Here is a 21,713-nt window from a genome sequence, read left to right as displayed (position 1 = left end):
AAAACTCCTGAGGAGTGTTCCTGTGTTGTGCCTGACACTCCGAGGACACCAGATTTTCAGTTTCTACGTAAGTGTCAGACTTGGGCAAAGTATGGGTGGCAGTAAGCCAGGAATGACCTACACTCACAGGAATCCGACCTTCGGTAATGTGTTCCGACTCTCTGCCCAAATGGACATTCAGGGTGTTTTCTAGCTGTTTCTTATGTGGGTTCCTTCGTATGTAGTTTCCTGTGTTACTCCCTGAGTAGCTCATCGAATCACTTTTTAACTCCTTCTCAGAGCCTGCCCGCAGAACCTTCACTGGAGGTTTTTCTGAGCCTTGGGATATATCATATTTTGGCACCTGCCCCAGCCCTTTGCCCAGGTACTTCCCTAACTAGAAATTTCCTGGAGTTCTCGTGCAGCGGCTTTCTTGATGCCTGCATCCCATCTTCTTTATATCCTTGCTGCTTTCACCTATAAACACAGAAGGCCATGAGGGTCCATGCTGGCCCTTTGCCTGACATGTTCCTGGTAATTTTCCCCGAGGCTGTGTCAGTTCCTGAGACTCTGGGATCCTGCTGGGCAGACTCCGCTTGTGTTGGGTGACCCTCTTTCGAATGTGCTGTTCCAGTTGTTTCTGGAGCTCAGTTCTGCTAGGAACATCCCCAGGAAGGATGGAGTCTGACTTGTGGACCTCAGAGGCCCTGCTGTCCTGGGGAAGGTTGGGACTAAGAGGACTAAATGACCCCTGAGACCCTCTGGCCACAGAGGGTGAAGCTCCCCAACTTTTCAGTTGCTTTTGCAACAAGGGTGATTCTAGGTGTTCCATTTCAGCTGAGATGAAAGTTTGTGTTTCATTTTGGGCACTAGGGCAAGGTATTCCATAGGCGCTAATTTGGGCTGTAGAAGAAGGTGGTGGTGGGATTGGTAAAGAGGATTGAAGAGGGATCTGGGCGAGGACTGGGACCAGAGGTGGGGCCTGGGATTGAGCCTCAGAGTGGGGCGAGGGCAGGGGCTGGGAGCACAGTGAGGATACTTGAACTGGGCAGGCATTAGAAATTCTATTGAATAAAACAGAAGACTGTACTGCCGAAGAGCTCCCAGAGACCCAGGCAGTAGGCCCCAGGAACTCGCTGTGCAGAGAGGGGAGGCCCCAGAAGAGCTGGATACGTTTCTGGAGTAAATGTTCCCCCAAGGCCTTGGGATATATGAGCTGCTGAGGACTGGACAGCTGCTCTGGTTTGCTCCAGTATGGCTGGGGAACTGTGGTGGCCTGCTCATGACTGACTGATTTTAACATCCCGGAAGAATTCAGGCGGTAGTCTGGGCTCATGTGTTTTTTAAACGATACATCCTTTACTTTTTCTTTACACATCTTCGATTCCATTCTCTTTGCACTCTCTATTTCCAGGGGCTTCTGGACGTCAGGGTTGAGCAAAGAGGGGCTCCCAGCTTCCGTGCTCCTGTCTGTGCGACCTCCCCAGAAAGAGGCCTTTGATGGGTGGCAGGAAGTATGCTCTTGGTGGGATTCGCAGTGTTTCCAGGCGGGAAAGGCCTTGGCAGCCGCCCACCACCAGGAGCAAGACGAAACAGGAGGGCCTGAGCCATCAAGGCCTGTGACTGTAGGGACAGAAGACGCCGCCGAATAATACCAGTTAACTGAAAAACTCTCCGGGGTGGTCTTCCTGTCAGAATAAGAGTCGTCAGCCGTCCAGTCTTCAGTCATCCAGTCAGAAGAGCCCTCGGTCTCCAAGTCAGAGGGATGCTGTGGAGGCTGTGCTGAAGCGGTGGGGGCCAGATGGCGCGGGGGCTGGGTCGGAGGCGCCGTGGCAGTGGACGGGGACACCGGGAGCGCAGCACCTGCCGCGGGCTCTGCACGCTGCTCCTCACGCCGCCGCCCGGCTTCCGCAGGCGCCCGTTTTCCAGCCGCACCAGACGGTTCTCCACCTTTCTGCTGACGACGGCGGCCCTTGTCAGGTGGCTCTCCCAGGAGGCTGCAGGGGACAGGAGGGCCAAGCCTTGGCTCGGGGAAGACGGTTTGGACGCCTGCAGCGCACGCCCCGCCCCGCCCCGCGCCCTGACGTCTCCCCCCCACGCCCCTACGTCCCATGCCCCGCCCCGCGCCCTGACCCCACCCGCCCCACGCCCCTACGTCCCATGCCCCGCCCCGCGCCCTGAGGTCACCCGCCCCGCCCCGCGCCCTGCTCGTGCTCTCCCTGACCCGAGGGCTTCTTTCCATTCCCTGCCCGTAGGCACTCTCCAAGTTAGCTCTATCTGCTCTGGGGCCCTGAGGCCACTCAGAAGCCCTTGGTAGGAAGACAGACACAGGAGAGAAGGGGAAGGGTTACTCACTTTCGTAGAAGCAAAATCAGGCTCCAAGCTTTGTGTAATTCTTTCAGGCAACTTCTGCAAGCTGGGAATCAGGAAAGAGGGTTATGGCGGTAAATGTGAGGGCCTAGGAAACTTACAGGAAGCTGAGTGAAATTTCCCCCAGGTGAAACCATCCGGAGGTTAGACTCAGAGCCCGAGGTCACATGATCGCTGACCCTCAGAACAAGGCTCAGGTGTGTGAGGTGCATTGTCACTTACAAAGTGTTTCCACGTCCATTATCCTCTGTGACATCTCAGTGAGGAATATGAGCCTTGGCAAAGTTGCACAGCTTGTCCTAGTCGGAGTTGTCGCACCTCCAGATCCACCAGTTATCTGTTCCTTACATCCCACCCCGCCCCTACTCCGCGACACCCCCGCGAGGCCCATCATGGCTTCTGAGAAGGAGCCGGTTCTGATTCCCTTCCCAGGAGCCTCCCTCTAGGGGCTGTTTCCTGAGAGAGGTACGTGTCCCAGCAACTGACGCCCAGACCGGGAAACAGCCCTCGGGGACAGGAGAGGTTAGGGTTAACGTGTGGGAGCTGGGTTGAGTGGGCAGAACCTTACCTTTCACAGTGTCACTTTTGTTCTTCTTCCTCCTCCTCCTCTTCCTCGATCCCACCTGAGGCTGAGATGCACAAAAAGAATGAGGGGCTGGAACCCAGTTCTCTCTGCTCGTTCAGATAAGATGGTAACATTCGGTATTTATGAATAAAATGACCTTCTATAGCCAGCTAATGGAGTTCTGTGTTTTTCCCTTGTATTCATTCTTATAGTGGATGAAAACATTTTGCTTTCCTTCTTTGAACACCTCAGTTAAGGATTTTCCATGTGAGATCTAGCCTGGATTTCTTTAGTCACCATTCCTCTGCTCAAGAAAGGCACAGACTTTCAGACCTACAGATGCCTCTGCTCTGTCGGGTAGGATTCAGCTTCTGGAGGCCAGAGCTCGGCTCTGGCCCTGGAGCAGGGCTCTCAGGTGCTCAGCACCACTCTACAGATCAGTCCAGACACAAAAGGAGGACTTTGCCCAGGGACACCTGCCGCAGAAGGCAACTGTTGAACCAGTGCTGAGGGCTCTGTCCTCCCATGGGGATCCCAAACTCTCAGTAATCCAGACCTTGGCCACTGAGTCACTATGTTTGGAATTTTGCCCTGGAGCCTTCTGTTACATCCAGGAAGATGGTCTGAGATCTTCGGGTAGAAATCCTGATGCCCACTCTAGCCCCTGCCCTGCCCAGCCTGTCCCTAGAAGGCTGATGTTCTATTTTCCTGAGGTTTCCCATCTCAGGAGTCTCTCTATTGATTTAGAAAATGGAAATAGAAAGGAAAAAAAAAAGAGAGAATCAATCTCTATTGGGGCTGGGCTGAGAGTTCCTTACCTTCTGGATGTTTATATTTTTCTTAGGTGGTGGTAAAGGTGGATTACGCTGGACGAGGTGGGGGAGTAACAGGAGAAAGAGTCCCACTGCACACAGGATGGTCAAGAAGATATCAGTGGCCCAGGAAGTGCAGCGGGAGCTCAGCACTGCAGGACTAGCGCTTTTCAGAAAAAAAAAAAAAAAGGACAGGGATAATTCTCCATTATCTGAAACGCCCTGTTGCTCTTAGGCAACTGAGCACCTTGAGCACGCTGTGGCCTATAAATCCAGGCCTGCATCACAGAGCTGTGGCCTCATCACAAAGGGCTCCTGAGGGTGGGGATGGGGACAGCAAGAGGAGGCTGACCCAGAGCCTCTCCCATCACCACCCAGCCCAGCATATCCCTCCACTCTTTTGGGCCTTCTATAACTTCCTACCTTTCTCTGGACCTTTCAACTCCACCTTCTCATCCTGTCTTAGACCTTCAGTGTGATTTTCTATTCATTAGACCTGTGACCCTGTAGCCTGGTCCCCTTCATCCCTTACAGATTTAGACTACAGCCTCTCCCCCCCCGCCCCCCCCATAGCTTTTCTAAATCTGATGTTCTCCCAGGAATCTTGGCTTTTGCAGAGATTTTTATTCGCAGGCTCTCCTCTGTCCCCAACTCCAGTTTCCCCACATGTTTTTTTTTTTCTTTCATCAACCCAGAAGTAGAACCTAACTTTCTTTTATAAATACTCAATGTTGTAAATTGTGAATATTAAGTTTTTTACTTTTCTTTGACTAATTTGCATCTTCAGCAGCTGTAAGTTTCCTATTAATTCAAGGGGCCAGCAGGCCATGCAGTTCATTCAGATAGATGCTCCCCATAGGAATGGATGTCTTTCTAATGTTCTCTCGAGAGGAAGATGAAAAGAGCTTTTTACATTTTACATGTCATTAGTCTCCAATCAAAAACACATTTTATAACATTTAATCATACAAGATACCACACTTTTATACTACTTTCTCCACATCTGTCCTTGGTGCATTAGGCCATGGTTTTTTGTCCAGGTAATCGCTTGAATCCATGATATGGCATTATGTTTACTCTGCCCAGATACCCCTGACCTGTTTCTTTCAAACCTTAAACCTCTTCAAGTTTTGAATATGCATTGCATTTCTTTCTGAGAACCTGGGAGGAATGCCCCTTCAAACAAACAAGCAAACAAAAAAATCAAAACAAAAAAAACCTTCACTTTTCATTACTGCTGATTTTTACCATTACACCTCTGTGTGAGGTCTGATTGATGGTGCTGTAGCATGAACACTCCCCTGCTTGTTTGCTATGCTTTGTGGGAATGATGTGAGCTTTCTATTTTAGGTTATTTATTGTGTTCTCTACTGAGGACAGAACATGGAGTAAGCATATCGCTGTAAGGCACCAAAGGATGATGAATGGAGCAGATTTAAAACAAGCAAGTAGCTGTGGTCCCCCTGTGTGTTATAGTTTCTGACAGATAAGGGAAAAATGGAGACGATGAAAAGAGAGAAAATGAAATAGACATGAAGAAATAGCTTCTCTGTTCCTATTTAGTGGCACCAGGATGGATTAAAAAACTCAAGGCATGTAGAACTAATGAGTCAAATTACATTGTAATTAAAACATCTGTTATCTCATGCAGAGCCCTGGTGGCACAGTGGTGAAGAGCTTGGCTGCTAATCAAAAGTTTAGCAGTTCGAATCCACCTTGGAAACCCTTTGGGGCAGTTCTATGCTGTCTTATAGGGTTAATATAACTCTAAACTGAGTTGATGGCAAGGGGTTTGGTTTGGTTTTTATTATCTCATGAGAGCTTTTGGATCACGCTTTAACCAGGGGATTTTTCTGAGTGATATTTTTGTGGCTATGTGAAGGGATGCTTCTGACAGCTGTCAGAACTTTAACAACCGAGTTCGGAGAACGAGAGAGCATTGATGCAAATTAATAACTTTTCTTGAATCCGCCAGAGAACCACGGTCACAGGACAAATAACAAACCCCAAATCTAGAGAAGAAAAGACATATTCAGGGAGAAACAGGAGCTCAACATTTCTCTATATAGGATAGATAAGGACTGAGTTACATATAAGTGCAAACAAAAATTAAACTATAAAATGTTTAAAAATTTGAACAAAACAAATTACCTAGTACTAGATTAAAACCCAAAGAATAAAATAAATATCCAGGAGTCCATACTACTACAAATAATTGATTAACCATAAAAATAAATAGGGATAGAAAACAAATCTACATTACAGAAGAATTATAACTAATGTGTATAGATACTCCTCCCTCAAGGAGTTGGCATTTAATTTCCCTCCCTTGAGTGTGGACTGGACTTAGTGATTGGCTTCTCACTAGCAGAGACTGGAGAGGGAAAAATAGCCCTTGCAGTGGAGAAACCTGCCTGTCATCGAGTCAACTCTAATTCATGAAGACCTTATGTAGAATGGAATGAAACATTGCCCAGTCCTGCGGCAATGTCCTCACGATCGCCAGCATATTCAAGCACATCATTGTGGCTATCGCGACAACCCATCTCACTGAGGGTCTCCCTCACCGTCACTGGCCCACTTTTTCACCAAACATGATGCCCTCCTCTAGTGACTGATCCCTCCCGATGACGTGTCCAAAGCAAGCGTGTTGGACAATGTTCTGTTGTGATACACAAAGTCTTCATTGGCTAATTTTTGGACGTTGGTTGCCAGACTTTTTCTTAGTCTGATTAGTCTGGAAGCTCCACTGAACCCTGTCCACCATGGATGACCCTGCTAGTATTTGAAACAACAGTGGCATAGCCTTCATCTTCATAGCAACACAAAAGCCACCATAATGCGATGAACTGACACACACAGTTCACCCTAAATTCACCTGGTGATTGGGGTGGCCATTTGTGTTTGCTAATTGCTTTTATCTAAAGTTAGGCTCCTACTGTACCACAGAAACTAGGAGGTAGGGGTTCTATCTTCCTAGATGACTACATTTCAAATATCTGGATCCTAAGTCCTTGAGGAAACATTTGTGAGTTGCAAAACTCTTATGGGGCTTGTTTATCTTTTAAAATATTCACATACATCTCAAAGAGGCAGAGAAAAAAATGATAATCAGAAGTTTTCTAAAGGAAATACTCTTAGAAAAGGGAGGACAGCAGCTGGTAGGTTCGAACCAATGACCTTTTGGTTACCAGGTGAGTGCTTAACCTCTGCACCACCAGGGCTTCTTTGCAAATAATTACATTGCTATAAAAATAAGAATATTAAATAAGAATTTTTAAATTCTGGAGGGACTATTCAGGGAAAGAAAGATAAATGTTTCTTTTTTGTTTACAAAAGCATACCCTACTAAATTGTCATGAGTTACAGACAACTTAAGAGAAAACAGAAAGAACTTTCATATCCAGAAAACAGAACATGAAAAGATCAAGAATACAGAACAGAAATAATGAGAATGTTCACGCATTGTGAAGAATGGAGCTAATATCACTGAACAATTTGTGTAGAAACGGGAACCTAAACTGGGATGTAAACCTTCATCACAATGTGACCCCAATACTCCCCAGCATGTTTTCTCCTTTTTCAAAATGGGTGACTGAGAGCTTGACATAGCTAATGCCATGATAAACCTATAAGTTTTTCTCCTACCTCTGCCTGCCGCCTCCTTCACATGCCTTTGTTAATGACTTTGTTCTTTGTTTTAATCTGATGCAAATAACTGTTTTGTTCTGTGTGGACCACTGGTGATTTATAAGCCCCCACAGGAGAATCAGAGCCCAGGTATCTGATATGTTACCTCTAGTCTGATAAAGAGTCACTCCTCCATCTAGGCCATCTGTGGGCTACAAAGGCACTTCTAATCCTTGTAAGACTCTATATAAATTCTAATGTAAAATTGCTCTTTGGGACTCTGTAGAGACAGCCTGTGTTGCTTCTGGGGTCCCTGGTGATACATACATCTCCTTAATACTTTCTCACTCTTTCTGACTTGGAGTATGTTTCATTGGCTCGACTGCTCCAGGCACGGACCCTAATCAGGTAACAACAAACACAATAAAATATTGTTTTAAAATAAGTCAACCATGTTGTGTTGTATGCCTTTAATGTAGTGATCCCAAATCTCATATGATTGGAACATGTAATATGTGACTTGAACATTTAAGCTAAGTTGTAAAAAATCTAAAACTGACCATCAACTTCTTTGGCATAAACAATTTCTAATTTTATAATCAACTACCTTGTTGTAGACAACTGTTTTGTTGTGATATGACGTGACATAGCCCTTAGTTTATCTATGTTAGACATCCTGAATGTGCATCCCTGATCATGAACCTGTGACATGAGTTACCATAATGCAGTGTGAGTCAGACACCCCGTGGTAAAGACCCTCATCACACAAGACCAGAGGGACTAAATCACATAAAACCCCCAGGCTTTTGCCCTTCCAAGAAGTGCCAGGTAGAGGCAGAATCTCTCTGACTCACTCTGAAGACGGAGACTGTTGGACGCTGTATTGGAGACTCCGCTCACCACCACCAAACTTTGACCCCAGCTACAAGGGACCTCCACTGAGGACAAGCTTTTCTCCTGAGATCATGCCTGAAAGCTGAAGATTTGGACTTTCATTATTGGACTAACTTTACCCTACCCTGATTGCCCAGGTCAAAATGAATGTCTTGGGGTCTTACCTGTGTGCTGTGCCATGACTACCTTGCAATAAACTTAGCTTATGCATGATAAACCTAAGAATTTCTAGACTTATTTTAAGGTAAAATCCCCATGAGACAAATATTCCGTACAAAAACCACAGTCATCTCATCAGTTTAGTCAGTTCTAAGTAATTAATTCTTGTTCTGCTCAGGTTAGCAGTCTAATGAACCCATCTGCTTCTCGACTAGAGTTCAGGAAATCCCACTTTAGTCAACTACCATGGTCTCGAAGTTGTTTAAGTGAGTGTCCATAGAAGTCTGTGCCTAAGAGTAGTCCTTTCTGGCATAGTCCTTGCTCAAGGGCTCAGAGACAGTCCTTCTTTGAATACTGTTGTAGGGGAAAAACATCACAAAGTTTACTAAAGCAAAAAGAAAGTTTTATTTGGCATATATTCAAAGGACAGAAGTGGGAAGTAGACAAGCATGCTGCCAGAGCTAATGTCTGTCTGAATCCGAGGGAGGTTACAGAATCATCAGTATATATTAACGTTACAAAGATGGGTAAAAGCTTCACCTTTTCAGATTGGCTAGAAACTGTGGCTTCATACTTTGAATTGCCTTTCTTAACAATCATTGGCATAGGTTTCAGTAACCTGACAGTCAGGAGGGTCTTCATCGGTCCAACCAATTTCTATTCACTAAATGTTAATAGAAAAAGATAGGGGTGAAAAAAGCCTTTTGTGTCCTGTTTGATTGGCTTTATGTGAAAAGTTCCCTAAAAATGTTTTTTCTTCCCTGAAAGATAATTTCTAAGATTGTCCATCTACTGTCTTTATCTCAGGGCCCAGTTGATGTGTCCTTTTGTGTCTTTGTGGGCCCAGCTTCAGCTGGGTCACATTCTCTTTGCTCAAGGATAGGCAATAATAATTCCAAATATTATTTTCTAAATCAATATGAAGCACTCTGGCCTATAGCTGACTGCAAATGCTTTTAGGGGAGCAACAGAGTAAAACAAACAAAATATCTGTAGTTGACAAAAGACAAAAGAATTTGGTTGTTTCTGTGGCATGCAGAATGAAATGAAGTCAATCCAAAAAGTTTTAGACAAAATGTAAATGTCTGTAGATATAATGATTAACTGTGTTTTCTAAAAGAGTGAATATTGCATCTAATTTGGAAAAAAATGAACACATTCACTGAGAGACCCTCTTTGTACCATTTAAAAATTGAAGGCAAAAACTATGTAAACTTAAATTTTTGTTAAGTAATTAATGACTTGGTATTCTGTATTACTTAGAAATGATCTATATATCTAATAAATGGCCATTCATTAATTCAGTTTAGCATAACTCCAAGCTTTTAAGTTACCTAAAAGATCTTGGAAACTACCTTCATACTATAAATCATAATTACTGTTGAAATAAAGTCGATAAGAATAATAATCCAGTTTGGTTAAGCGTACTGTTACACCAACAAGAAAGCAGTCCTGGGAGCAGGGCGTGCCATTTGAACCTGAGGTTCCTGCACTGAGATCCTCCCAGAAGAAGGGCAGACTGATGCATCATGAGGACCTTCCGCCAGAGCCAACATAGAGAGAAAGCATTCCCCTGGAGCTGGCGCTCTGAATTTGTACTTCTAGCCTACTGGACTGTGAGAGAATAAACTTCTCTTTGTTAAAGCCTCTACTTCTGGTATTTCTGTTATAGCAGCACTGCATGGTCAAGACACATACATATATGTATATTCATAGCCTTAAACATTTAATAGATGCAATGCTAGCTTATTTGGTCACAAAATCCATATAAGTTTAGAAAAAAGTACCCAAGTAGAATAAAAATATATACCTATATTACCCTTGACACTGATAATTCTGAAGACATAACAGTTTTTATTAAACCGACAATATTAAACTAGTCTAATTTGCCAAATATTTACCTAAATTATGTGAAATCAACATTTTTAAACATTTGGATTAGTTTCTATGAGAATAATAATAATAAAAAAAAAAAACAAATCACTGCCGTCGAGTCTATTTCGACTCCTAGAAACCCTATAGGGCAGAGTAGAACCACCCCCTAGAGTTTACAAGGAGCACCTGGTGAATTCGAACTGCCGACCTTTTGGTTAGCAGCTGTAGCCCTTAACCACGAGAATACTTTTTTTAAACGCATAATGAGATTCAATTTCTTTAATCTTGGAAATTTTAGGAATATTCAATTTGTGTAAGTGCTTATTTATTTCTAAGCCAGTAAGAATAGGGAAACTTTAAGGAATTTTGTAATCTAATTTGGTAATACTCACAAACATATAAACATACCTATAGACACAGAGTGCTTATAGCTTCTGTCAGAAGAAACTGAGTCAATAATAAAATGTATCTATTAGATGAAGTTAATTCATGCAGAAGAGTCACAAATTGGGTAGTACTAAGCAGAATACAGAAAGGTACTCTGCCGAGTATCAGCAGTGACTGGCGTTTTATTGATAAAACATGGAAGCAAAAGAGGGTTATTTCTGATTGGTTTATACAGTTTACTATTAAAATGCTGTCAGGATTTCACCGGTCAACAAAGGCAGAAGTGATGTCAATCTCATTGGTCAATAAGGGTGGCTAGATTTACAGGAGAGCTAGGCCTCAGTTTCAGTAAATACAAGTCTTAGGGGCATTGTCCACTCAAACAGCAATGCCATTTTGTCAACAACAGGACTCCATTTTTACTTCATTTAACAGTTCCCTCTTTTGTAAAAGACCTTCAAAGAAGGTCTTTGATCAAATTACTGGCCTCTCACTTTCCCTTCTGCTGGTCCTTCTTCTGCATGAGCTTTCACTGACCAATGTTTGATGATGGCCTCTTATCTCCAGGTCCTCACCGTACCATAGTTAAGGCTCAGGGCAGTGTTAACCAGAGACAGAGGGGTGATTGATTTATTCATGATGTAACAGTGTATTTGAGAAATGTCGTCAGCTGGGTCGAGTGTGTGAAGACTCCATGGCTTGATTATTTTTCTGTCAGAGACTAAAACAGTTTTGTCTCTAACAGTAAAAATAATGTCTAGAAGCATTGTCCTGCAGAGGGAATGAATGCTAGTAGATTGGTTGCAAACACCTTGAAAAGCATTTTGTAACACATGTGATCATTCCACAAAAAACAATAATCATAATTAAAAATTATAATTTCTGTTTGGATTAAAGAACACATTCAAGACACTACATTAATAGACAGCCAGCTAAACAGATTACATCCCTAGTTGGGATGAGATTCTACTTGGTGAAACCAGTGTACTTGCTGTTGAATTTTGGTTACAACTTGTTCAACTTGTCCAGTGGAATTTATTCACATGCAACAAGAAGTGTTAGCCATTGCACTGATGCCATGTTGTTGGGCCAGAAGCAAATCTAAACCAATTCTATCATCTAGCACCACCCTAGTTAAAGAGTTGAGAGATTTCTGTTGAGTTTTTATAGCCTCAGCTGTGGAGTTAGCTATCACTATCATAGTGTTTGAGACAGGTTACCAACCATGACTTCATTTGTCTGAGTCCCAGCCAGGGAAGTAAGGCCATAACAAAGAAAGTGAAGACCGTGGGGTTAACACTTGCTGGCAAGACATCTCATTTGTTTCTAATTCTTAGGAAAAAAAAATTAGGGTGCTAGTGCAAGGTATATTTTCTTTAGGTGAGTAGAGTTCTAGCAGTATCTCAGGGGTTCCAAGAGTACAGACTCCTGATATTCTACAGCTATCCAGGCATTGGAGGGCCCAGCCTCATCTGAGTGCTGAAAAGTTTCATAACATTTTAACCAGTTAGACCCTCCACAAAGAAAAACATAGCCTTTGGGTGCACAGAGGACACCTGCTCTGGTGACATTATTAAGAGACTTATTATAGGGAATGATATTATTTTCACAAATTAACCAATTTTCAGAAGGAGAATGATTGTCAATATACAGTCTTAAGGATCTCCTGAGAGACTAAAGCATCCCTTTTATAAAGCTTAGAATTTTCCCCTGAAGGACAGTTTTCAACTAGGGAATCAAAGCTTCTGATTTGGCAAAGTCAAAATGGTTGAATATTCTGTTAGAATACACACATTCCAATGGGTCCTGATTTTTATAATTGGTCTATGTTGCACCAGTTGCTCCATTGGATTCTTAGTGTTCAGAAAAGTTATTGGTTATGCTATCCACATTAATGAAATTAAAGAAAGGAGCAGTTAAGTCATATTGGGCATTTGGAGGATATTAGAGTCCACCTCAAATTCCACGAGTTACTTGGATGGTTGAGTTGACGATGGCATTAGGTATTCCAGTATAATTGAGGACGGATAAAGATGAAGGGCCTGAATTAGAAATGTACTGAATGGGGGGAAGGGAAGCAAATCCAATAATCTGTCAAAATTCCTGCTGAAGCTACTGCATGGGCTAAACTAACAAAAACATCGTCTTTCTATGTTTGAGCTTTAGATACAAGTGGGGATAAGCAAACAAGCACAATTAACTTATTTATCCTCAAAAGAATGTTTAAAAAGTCTGTTGAGTTACTTGTTCTGTTGGTCTTGGGAAGGCAGTCTACATCTGAAGGCCATCTTCTGGGTGACCTTGAGGAAGTTTTATCTTGAGGTCACTTGTCAGCATTGTGGTCCAGGTAGATGAAGGGGCTTGCTTCAGTTGAGAAATGCGGACCCTAGGTTTAACTCCCTCAAGTTTAGCTGCACAGTGGGTGATCAACAATACTTCGTAGGGTCATGTCCATAAGTTTCTGATATCATCTTTTTTTTTTAATATAGCAGGATTTTTTGGTGTTTTTTTTACACTAAGCAAAAGTTATCTGCAGATGACAAGACTTAAAAATGGTGATGATTAACTTATTGGCAATAATTAAAAAACCTGATGAGAATTCATTAAAAAATAATGCAAAGCAAAATAAAGTCAATTTAAAAAATCTTTAGACAAAATATCTCTAAACAGAATGATTAGCTCTGTTTTCAAAGAACTTCAGATATAGCATATAATCATCCTGAAACATAGTAGTGCACCAAGAGTTACCAAGATTATCAAGTCTCTAAATATTTGAATATTAGTAAAACTTCATAGGTAAAGTTTAAAAATCTTGTTGTCTATTAAGAAAATGTTCTGCATTCCACTTTGGTGAGAGGCGACTGGGGTCTTAAATGCTAGTAAGCAGCCATCTAAGATGCATAAATTGGTCTCAACCCACCTGGAGCAAAGGGGAACAAAGAACACCAAAGATACAAGGTAAATATGAGCCCGAGAGACAGAAAGGGCTACATAAACCAGAGGCTCCATCAGTCTGAGACTGGAAGAACTAGATGGTACCCAGCTACGACCGATCAATGCCCTAACAGGGAACACAACATAGAATTCCGGATGGAGCAGGAGATCAATGGGAAGTAGATCTTAAATTCTTGTGAAAAGGCCAGGCTTAATGGTCTGACTGAGACTGGAGGAACCCTGACGGTCATGGTCCCTGGACCCTTTGATAGCCCAAGATTGGAAACATTCCTGAAACCAGCTCTACAGACAGGGATTGGCCTGGACTATAAGATAGACAATGATGCTGGTAAGGAGTGAACTTTGTGACTCAAGTAGACGCATGAAACTATGTAAGCAACCCTTGACTGGTGGTGAGATGGGAAGGAAGAAGGGGATGGGAGCTGACTGAATGGACACAGGGAATAGAGGGTAGAGAGGAGCAATGTGCTGTCTCATTAAGGGGAGAGCAGCTAGGAGTGTACAGCAGGGTGTGTATGGCTTTTTGTATGAGAGACTGACTTGATTTGTAAACTTCGACCTAAAGCACAATAAACAAATTTTTTAAAAAGGCAAAAATATATATACATATCTTCTTGTCTAACATCAGACAAAACTTAAAAGACGTTGACACAAATTTTTAACTGAAAGAAAATTAGACATTTCTTTTGATTTGACAACATGTTTCATTGGACACGAAACACATTAAATGGGCATTATTATTTCTAGCACTTTTCTCATACAAAGCCAGAAGCAAATCTTTTTCATGAACTTTCAAAGTTATCAGGTCACTGAGAAGTGATTCTTAGATAGCTATTTAACTAAAGCGACAATAAAAGATTTTAAAAATAAAAACCTTAGATTTTTCAAAAGCCACCAGGTTTGATTTTCTTAGTCAAGGATATAAGAGTCAACATGAACTCACTTTATGCTAATGAGACATAGTACCTTTGTCTTCTAGGCAGATTACACAGAAGATAAAATTAAGTCTTCATTCCAGTAATTAAAGAAAATGTCATTTTAACAGCAAGATACACAATTTTTTATACTGTGATACTAAAACTCTTTAAAATGTCACAAATTAACCCATCAAACTTTAGCCACAGTAAATTAAAAACTTTGACCACATGAAATAAATTCTATTTCTCATAAACCTTCTAAACTTCTGTCTTTGTCACATATCTCCTATAGTACCAGCTATTACAGGGTCACAATAAGTCGGAGTTGACTCAACGGCGATGGGTTGTTTTTTTTTTTTATTATTATTAAGTGGCAAAAAATGACATTCATTAGCAGACTCAAATATATATCCTCTCTGCAGCATAAAAAAACAAAAATATATGAACTGAAATTGTGATGATTATCCATGAACTCAGTTTAACATCAGTAAATTAAAGGTCTTGAAATTATTTTTATTAAGCACATAATTACTGTTGAAGTAAAATTTGTTTAAATATTCTAAGTCTTCATTCAAACTTTTACCACTTCTCACATTTTTTCCAATCTAACCTTAACGCTTTCAAAATTTTATCAACTGGTTTTGGAGTAAAAAATTTCTCTCCTCCACCTGACCATTTTATTCACTTACATTGACATGAACCCAGTTCTCTGGCTGGGAGTGGAACATTTAGTAACTTTGGGTTTTATCATCATTTTTATCTTTTGTTTTTTTTTTTTAATTCATCTATAATAAAGAATGCTTGTTTGTTGTTCATGTTTGGGATCCACCCAATTTCTGACAACTGTATTAAGGCTACATTTTTCTGGCTTTAAACTCAATGTCCAGTTTACTTATCCTATTTTTTAGTATCTTTAAAAGATCTCCGCCCTTTTGGGAGAGATCCCTTGACTCCTTACAATCTTCTTTGTAAGTAGTTTAGCCTTCCCTTTTTTAAAATAACCTTTCTTTGTGGGTTAATTTATCAAATCTTTGCTAACTTTTAAACTTTTTTACATCTAGGTTTGTCCTATACTTCCTTTTTTCCCATTCTGGGACTACCAATTTTTTACTTTATGGCCAAATTACCTTTTATTCCCTTAACAAAACACATCCTGTGTACTCAATGTAGCCTAAGTAACTTAAAAAGATGCTGGAAATGGCTTTAAAGTAGAGATATTACAAAACATAAAACTTTGTCAGAATAAATTCAGTTTCATTAATTCTTGGGAATATTAAGACCGCTGAATATATATAGCCGTTTGTTTATCATAAAGCAATCATAATAAAGCTCTTTGAAAGAATATTATAATCTAATTTGATAATACTGTCCAGAGGTAGGGAAATATCACATTTTCATAAGCCTATCCTCTGGTCCCTTTTTAAAGAATCTTTTAGAGAAGCAATTTAGGATAAATTTTGTCTTTTCGAAGCCTTGTTTTATCAGCCAAAATAAACAATCTAGAAAAAAAAAATTTTTTTTATCCTTTTACCAGTGTACTTTTCAAGTGAATCAATTTTTATTTAAAAAGACTCCAAAAGTATCTAGTAAAATTCCAAATTAGCCTTAATATGTTCAGTCCATTTTTAAAACAAACAAGTCTGTGAAGTAAGCTTGCTGTGCCACTCGAGAGCAATCAATATTTGGTCACAGTCTGAATCATTTTATCTACTCCATGGTAAGATGACAAAAGTTTTTCAACATTGGAATGTTTAAGGCCTCTGGTAGAACTAGGCAAATGCCTTGACCATCCCAGAATTGGGTTTTTAGGCTTAAATGACAATCTCGCAATTTCGAAAAATGTCCCTCTGAGGGAGCCTGTTCTTGTCTTTAAAGTGTTCTGTTATGGGTCCTAGTTGGACATGAATGGATTCAGCCTTTTGGATATCTTGAATCTGTTTAAATACCCCAGCAATTTGTAATTTGTGTTGACTCCAGGGAAGAATTGGGTTTAATAAAGTGGGGTTTAACACTGACATGGTGGATCCAGTGTTGATCAAAAACTTTCAAGTCTCCCCATTAACTCTAAACTCTGTTTCCCCATTTTTGTCTAGCTAGAGCAATGCCTGTGTAAGCTGACACTCCAAGGTCTGCTGGATATGGCTGTGAAGACGCAGGGAGCTGATGAAAGCGAAAGAAGTTTTATTTAGTTGGCCAAGTAAAGGAGAGCACCGGGGCTCGGGTCGCTGAGGTGTCTCCCAGGAAGATAAACCAAGGGGTTTATATGGATAAAGTAAATTGGGTCTGGGGTCCTCAGGAGCACCCCAGGGTGGGGCCAGCTTGCTGATTGGTTTGATATAAGAGAGCATTGTTGGGGCTGTCCAGTCTTCCATGCCTGTTCAATCTGAAAGGGGGGCTACAAAGATGGCATTTTACCCACGTCTGGGTGCAGATGGGGCTGTGTTTTTCGCCTCCGACGTCTATATATAACTTGTCTGAGGAGCAATGTCATCATTATTACATAGTTCAGGGGGCCTGAGCTGGTCCAAGGCTGGTTTTAGCTGAACCGAAGACCTCAGTCTCTAGTTTTCTTTAGCTGAGCCAGAACTGGAAGTATAGCTAAATAAGGAGATACTCTAACAGTAGAGGTTAGTTCCTGTTTTGCCTAATAAGGGGATAACTTCCGCACTGTGAGTGAACTCTCTATGTTACTGAAGATGGCAGGTTCGTCCCATTGGCACAGCCCCTTGTTTATTCAACATGGCCGGTGTACTGCCAGTCTCACCTGCAGCCCGCAAAGATTTTCCCCAGAGCCCCATTAGCTTTGAGTGGCTGGGAGCATGTAAGTACTGGGGGAGCAGCCTCTTTGATAATTGTTTTTTCCCTTATGAATCTATTCTAATTATTATTATTATTACAACCTTTTCCCAATGCCCTCATTGCTTCCAGTTAGGATCCTAAATTTCTTAGTAATTTTTTTTTTTTTTTTTTTAGTGTCCTCCTTGAGTTTGGGAAATTCTTTTACAATACTTTGTAATTTTACTCTTGACCAGAAGGTATAAAAATCTGATCAGGTTTCCAGGTCCTATCAGTAGTAGCTGGTTTAATATTGAAGGGCATCTTTCAAGATGGGATAGGGTCAAAGAAAGAGGGGGCTTCGGAGATGGATGAAAAAGAAATTTCAGCCAGAAAAGACTTGGAATCAGGCAGGGTGGACAAAGAGTAAATGGGTACGGCAAGCTAAAAAGGCAGAGGGGCAGTCAGTGTCACATCTATTGGGTCTACTAAGCATTGTTGGAGAGGCAACAGATCAGTCCCCTAAGCTTTTGGCAGCTTCCAAATGTCAATGAATGCTACCTTTCTTGAAGCTTCTCTGCAATACTTTATCTCTCTGAAAATTTCCCCATAATGGCCACAGCAGTTCTAAATTGTTCTTAGTTTCATCTGTATTTTACCATAAAATTTGCCAGAGTTCCTTGGATCCTCAGAATCCCATGTCTTACCTGTAAGTAACAAAAAGACCTAAATGAACCTAGCTCTTCTAGAGGGCCAGACCCAGCCTTCCCCAGTCTTGAATAAAGCTCAGAGAACTCAAAATGGAGCAAGAACAGAGTATGGATCTGAGAGGAAACTTCTGGACAACCTCCATGAACAGTGAAGAGACAGAAAGCTCAAATGGCTTTTGGGGCACCAACACATGCTTCTGCGGAATCCTTGGGGATCACTGAGGTCTCCTTCAGAATACCACCTCTGTTGCCAAAACATTCCAGAGAAACTGGATCCATAAAAAATTAACCTATTAGATGAAGTTTATTTGGGCAGAAGATCCGCAAATTGAGTAGCATCAAACCCAATGTGGAAAGGCACTCCATCCGGTATCAGCAGTGACTGGCTTTTTACTGACAAAACACAGAAGCAAAAGAAACTTATTTCTGATTGGCTTATACAATTTACTGTTGAAACAGTATCAGAATTTCTTTAATTAGCGATGGTGGCCTGATTTATAGGAAAGCTAGGCTTAAGTTTCAGTAAAACAAGTCTTAGGGACATTGGCCATTTGACTGCCTAAGCAGTTTTGTCAACCAAGTGACTCCATTTTTGTTTCATGTAGTGCTTCTGTTCTACAGTTTCAGCCACGGCTCAGGCATAAACACAGAATTGTCCAACCAATATTTGTGGAGAGGACTTCTAAGGTTTTGTTGTGATGTGTAATCTTAGGGAGACCATGCACTAAATTTCGGGTGGGAAACTGAGGAGAGATCAAAAGACCATCGGGTATCTCCAAAGCCCATTTTAGTGGATAAAGCATCCAGCTTGTTTCCAATTAGCTTTTTCAGCCTCAGGGGCTAGCAGCTGTGCTTTAAGTTTCTCAAGAGAAAAAAAATTTTTTTTTTTTTTTAAAGGAGGCTAAGCAAGGGGAAGTTATGCGCGTCTGAGAGAAAGTTCTTGTGGAAAGGGGATATCTTAACATATTTGTCAGTAAAAAAGTTTCCTTTAGTTCCTGGGGGTCTGGCTCTGATTTTGAGAATAGCTAATTCCTTGGGTAAGGATTCCAATAAATTAGTGATCTGGGTTCCATTTTTGAAGAGTTTCCCTGCAGCTGTCATGAACCTTCTTTGATTCCATTAAGGGAGTGTTATAGGCTGGATAGAGGAGACCTGGTGGCTCAGTAGTTAAATATTTGCCTGCTTTTTTTGGATTGGGTTTAACCGAAAGGTCCGTGGTTCGAACCCACCAGCTGCTCCGGGGAAGAAAGATTTAGCAGTCAGCTTCCGTAAAGATTTATAGCCTTAGAACCCCTATGGGGCAGTTCTACTCTGTTCTGTAGGGACACTGTGAGTTGGAATCAACTGAAAAGCAATGATTTTGGTTTGGTTTTTTAGATTGGACTGTTTTCCCCAAAAAGATAGGTTGAACTCCTGACCTGTGAACATGACCTAGTTTGGAAACAGGATCTTTAAAGATGTTATCAGTTAACATGAGATCCATGCTGGATAGAGTATGGTGGATTCTCATCCAATCCTTATAAAGAGAAGAGGCACAGAGAGATAGACCCCTGCAAGCTAAGGAGCACCTGGCGCTACTGAAAGCTAGGAGAGAGGCATGGAACAGTTTCCCTCAAAGCCTCAGGAATAATCAACACAGTTGACACCTTGATTTTGTAAACCTGTCTTCAGAACTGTGAGGCAATGAAGTTCTGTTCTTATAAGGCACCCTGTTTGAAGTATTTTTTTACAGCAGCCCTAGGAAATTAAGACAGAGGGTTCCCAGATTTTGACAGGAGCAAGAGAAGTCAGATGGTCAATGAGCAGCCTTAAAGGGCAAAGGTACACTGTGTAGGCATGGAGTCAGGGAACTCTAGGGTGAATTCCTCTGGAAAACAAAGAATATGGATAATTCAATTGCTAAGTCAGTCTCCTCCTAGAAGTTTCACTGGGGTAGTGGAGCTAAGTAGACAGTCCATTGTAGGTGGTGAGGAGACCTAGTGAGACAGAAAGAGGTTCAGACAAAGGCAAATCACATGGTAGGTTATCCAGTCCACCATGGATATGTGCTGTGTGTGTCTTTTCACTTCTAGAGTTCTCTGCACCTCCTTAGATGGCATGACCTCTGTGAGAGAACCCTCCTGTCATAATTTCTTAGTGCTACTGTAACAGAAAGACCACAAGTGGGTTTTAAAGAACAGATATTTATTTTCTCACATCTTAGGAGGCTAGAAGTGAGAATTCAGGGCACTGGCTGTGGGGGAAGGCTCCTTTTCTTTCTGCTCTGCGGGAAAATCCTTGTGTCTTTCAGCTTCTGTTGCTCAGTTCCTTGGCGATATTCATGTGTCATCTGTCTTCCCCTGTTTGTGCTTACTTGCTTTTGTGTCTCATTGGTTTTTATATCTCAAAAATCATTAGGTTTAAGACATACCCTACACTGATCGGACCTCATCAACATAATGAAAAAAACTCTTTCCAAATAGGATTGTTTCCACAGGTATAGGGGTTAGGATTCCAACACAAATTTGGGTGGGGGTGGGGGAACAATTCAATCCATGACACCTCCTGTGGGGATTTGTCTTCCTATTCTCTCACACAGGTGGCCAATCCTAATACTAGACATTGTGACTTTGCTCTAATTGACTGATTAATCTTTCTTACCTGCTTACTTGTGCTCTTAGTTAATGAGTCATTTTATCCCCTTCCTCTTTGTAAGTCAGGCAAACTTAACATTAGGCACAAAGCGGTGGATAAACAACCTGTGTCTCCTGGTTAAGCTTAAGTCTTTTATCTGAATCCAATTACAGTGCTTTCTGCTTTGATAGAATATGATGTTAACAAGAATAAAAGTCAACAAGGCAAATAAATCTGAGAAGTCTGAACTTCACACAATCATTTCTTTTCAATATCATTAGGAAAACCAGTGAGATATTCGAATTTACCATGACTGAAATGTCTGCTTAGTGATTGAAAGCTCAGATACATGCATCATATTCTATTGTTATGCAGACGCTGAAAACTGTAAGCATCTGGAAATGGCAAGTTTGTTCGATTTACATTTCGAAGTGAGGCAGCTATGGAGGTCTGTTGTTCAGCTCTCCCTTCCAAAGAACCTATTGTGAGGGGGTGGGAAACTGACAGCCCATCTGTGGCACCTTTGGGACCCTCTGCAGGGTCCACACTGAGGCCATGCTCTCTCAGGCTGCTCTCAGCCAACGGCTGGGCATGGCAGGAGTGATAGAGCAGGACCCTCTCTGCTTGCTGTGGGACTCCTGTAACTGGCAGCCTTTGCTCCAGGGTGCTCATCGGCCTGGCTGAGACATTCTCAGAGCTGTACTGCAGCCTGAGGCTTTTCTTTCCCAAGTCTCCCTCTTTCCCTGTCTCCCTTCTCAGGGGTCGCATCTGTATCCCAGTATATATGCTTTCTCTTCCTATTCCTGCTCCACCTCTTCTCAATACTCCACAGGCATGTATGATGGCATCATGGCATCTACTTCTTGGAAGACCCACTAAGATAATCAAGACAGGTCCACCTTTGACTCTCCTAGACTCCATTATTCCATAGGAAGTGGATCATTTTTCCAGAATGGCTGGTAGCACTCAACTCAGCTTAACATTCAAGGTAAGAAAGCAAGGGTTGTTTTTTACTTTTCACTCCAGAGAATGGATGATCTATTTGAGTTACATATGAGAAAAGCTTGGAGAA

At 41.8% G+C, this 21,713-nt stretch overlaps 1 protein-coding gene across 1 annotated transcript; it reads right to left on the bottom strand.

The window, feature by feature from the left end:
- Positions 1-376: 376 nt before the first annotated feature.
- LOC126058686 (spermatogenesis-associated protein 31A6-like) lies at positions 377-21,409 on the bottom strand. Its single transcript, XM_049853905.1, has 5 exons — positions 21,147-21,409; positions 3,733-3,892; positions 2,918-2,978; positions 2,335-2,395; positions 377-2,288 (listed from the first exon to the last, which is right to left on the bottom strand). The coding sequence occupies exons 1-5, from the start codon at positions 21,407-21,409 to the stop codon at positions 377-379; spliced, it is 2,457 nt and encodes an 818-aa protein (XP_049709862.1).
- Positions 21,410-21,713: the final 304 nt, after the last annotated feature.

The sequence above is a fragment of the Elephas maximus genome, chromosome 15 (assembly GCF_024166365.1).
Source record: "Elephas maximus indicus isolate mEleMax1 chromosome 15, mEleMax1 primary haplotype, whole genome shotgun sequence".
Classification (NCBI taxonomy): Eukaryota; Metazoa; Chordata; class Mammalia; order Proboscidea; family Elephantidae; genus Elephas; species Elephas maximus.
Note: the sequence above shows the minus strand (reverse complement) of the source record. Positions and strands in the feature narration are given on the sequence as shown.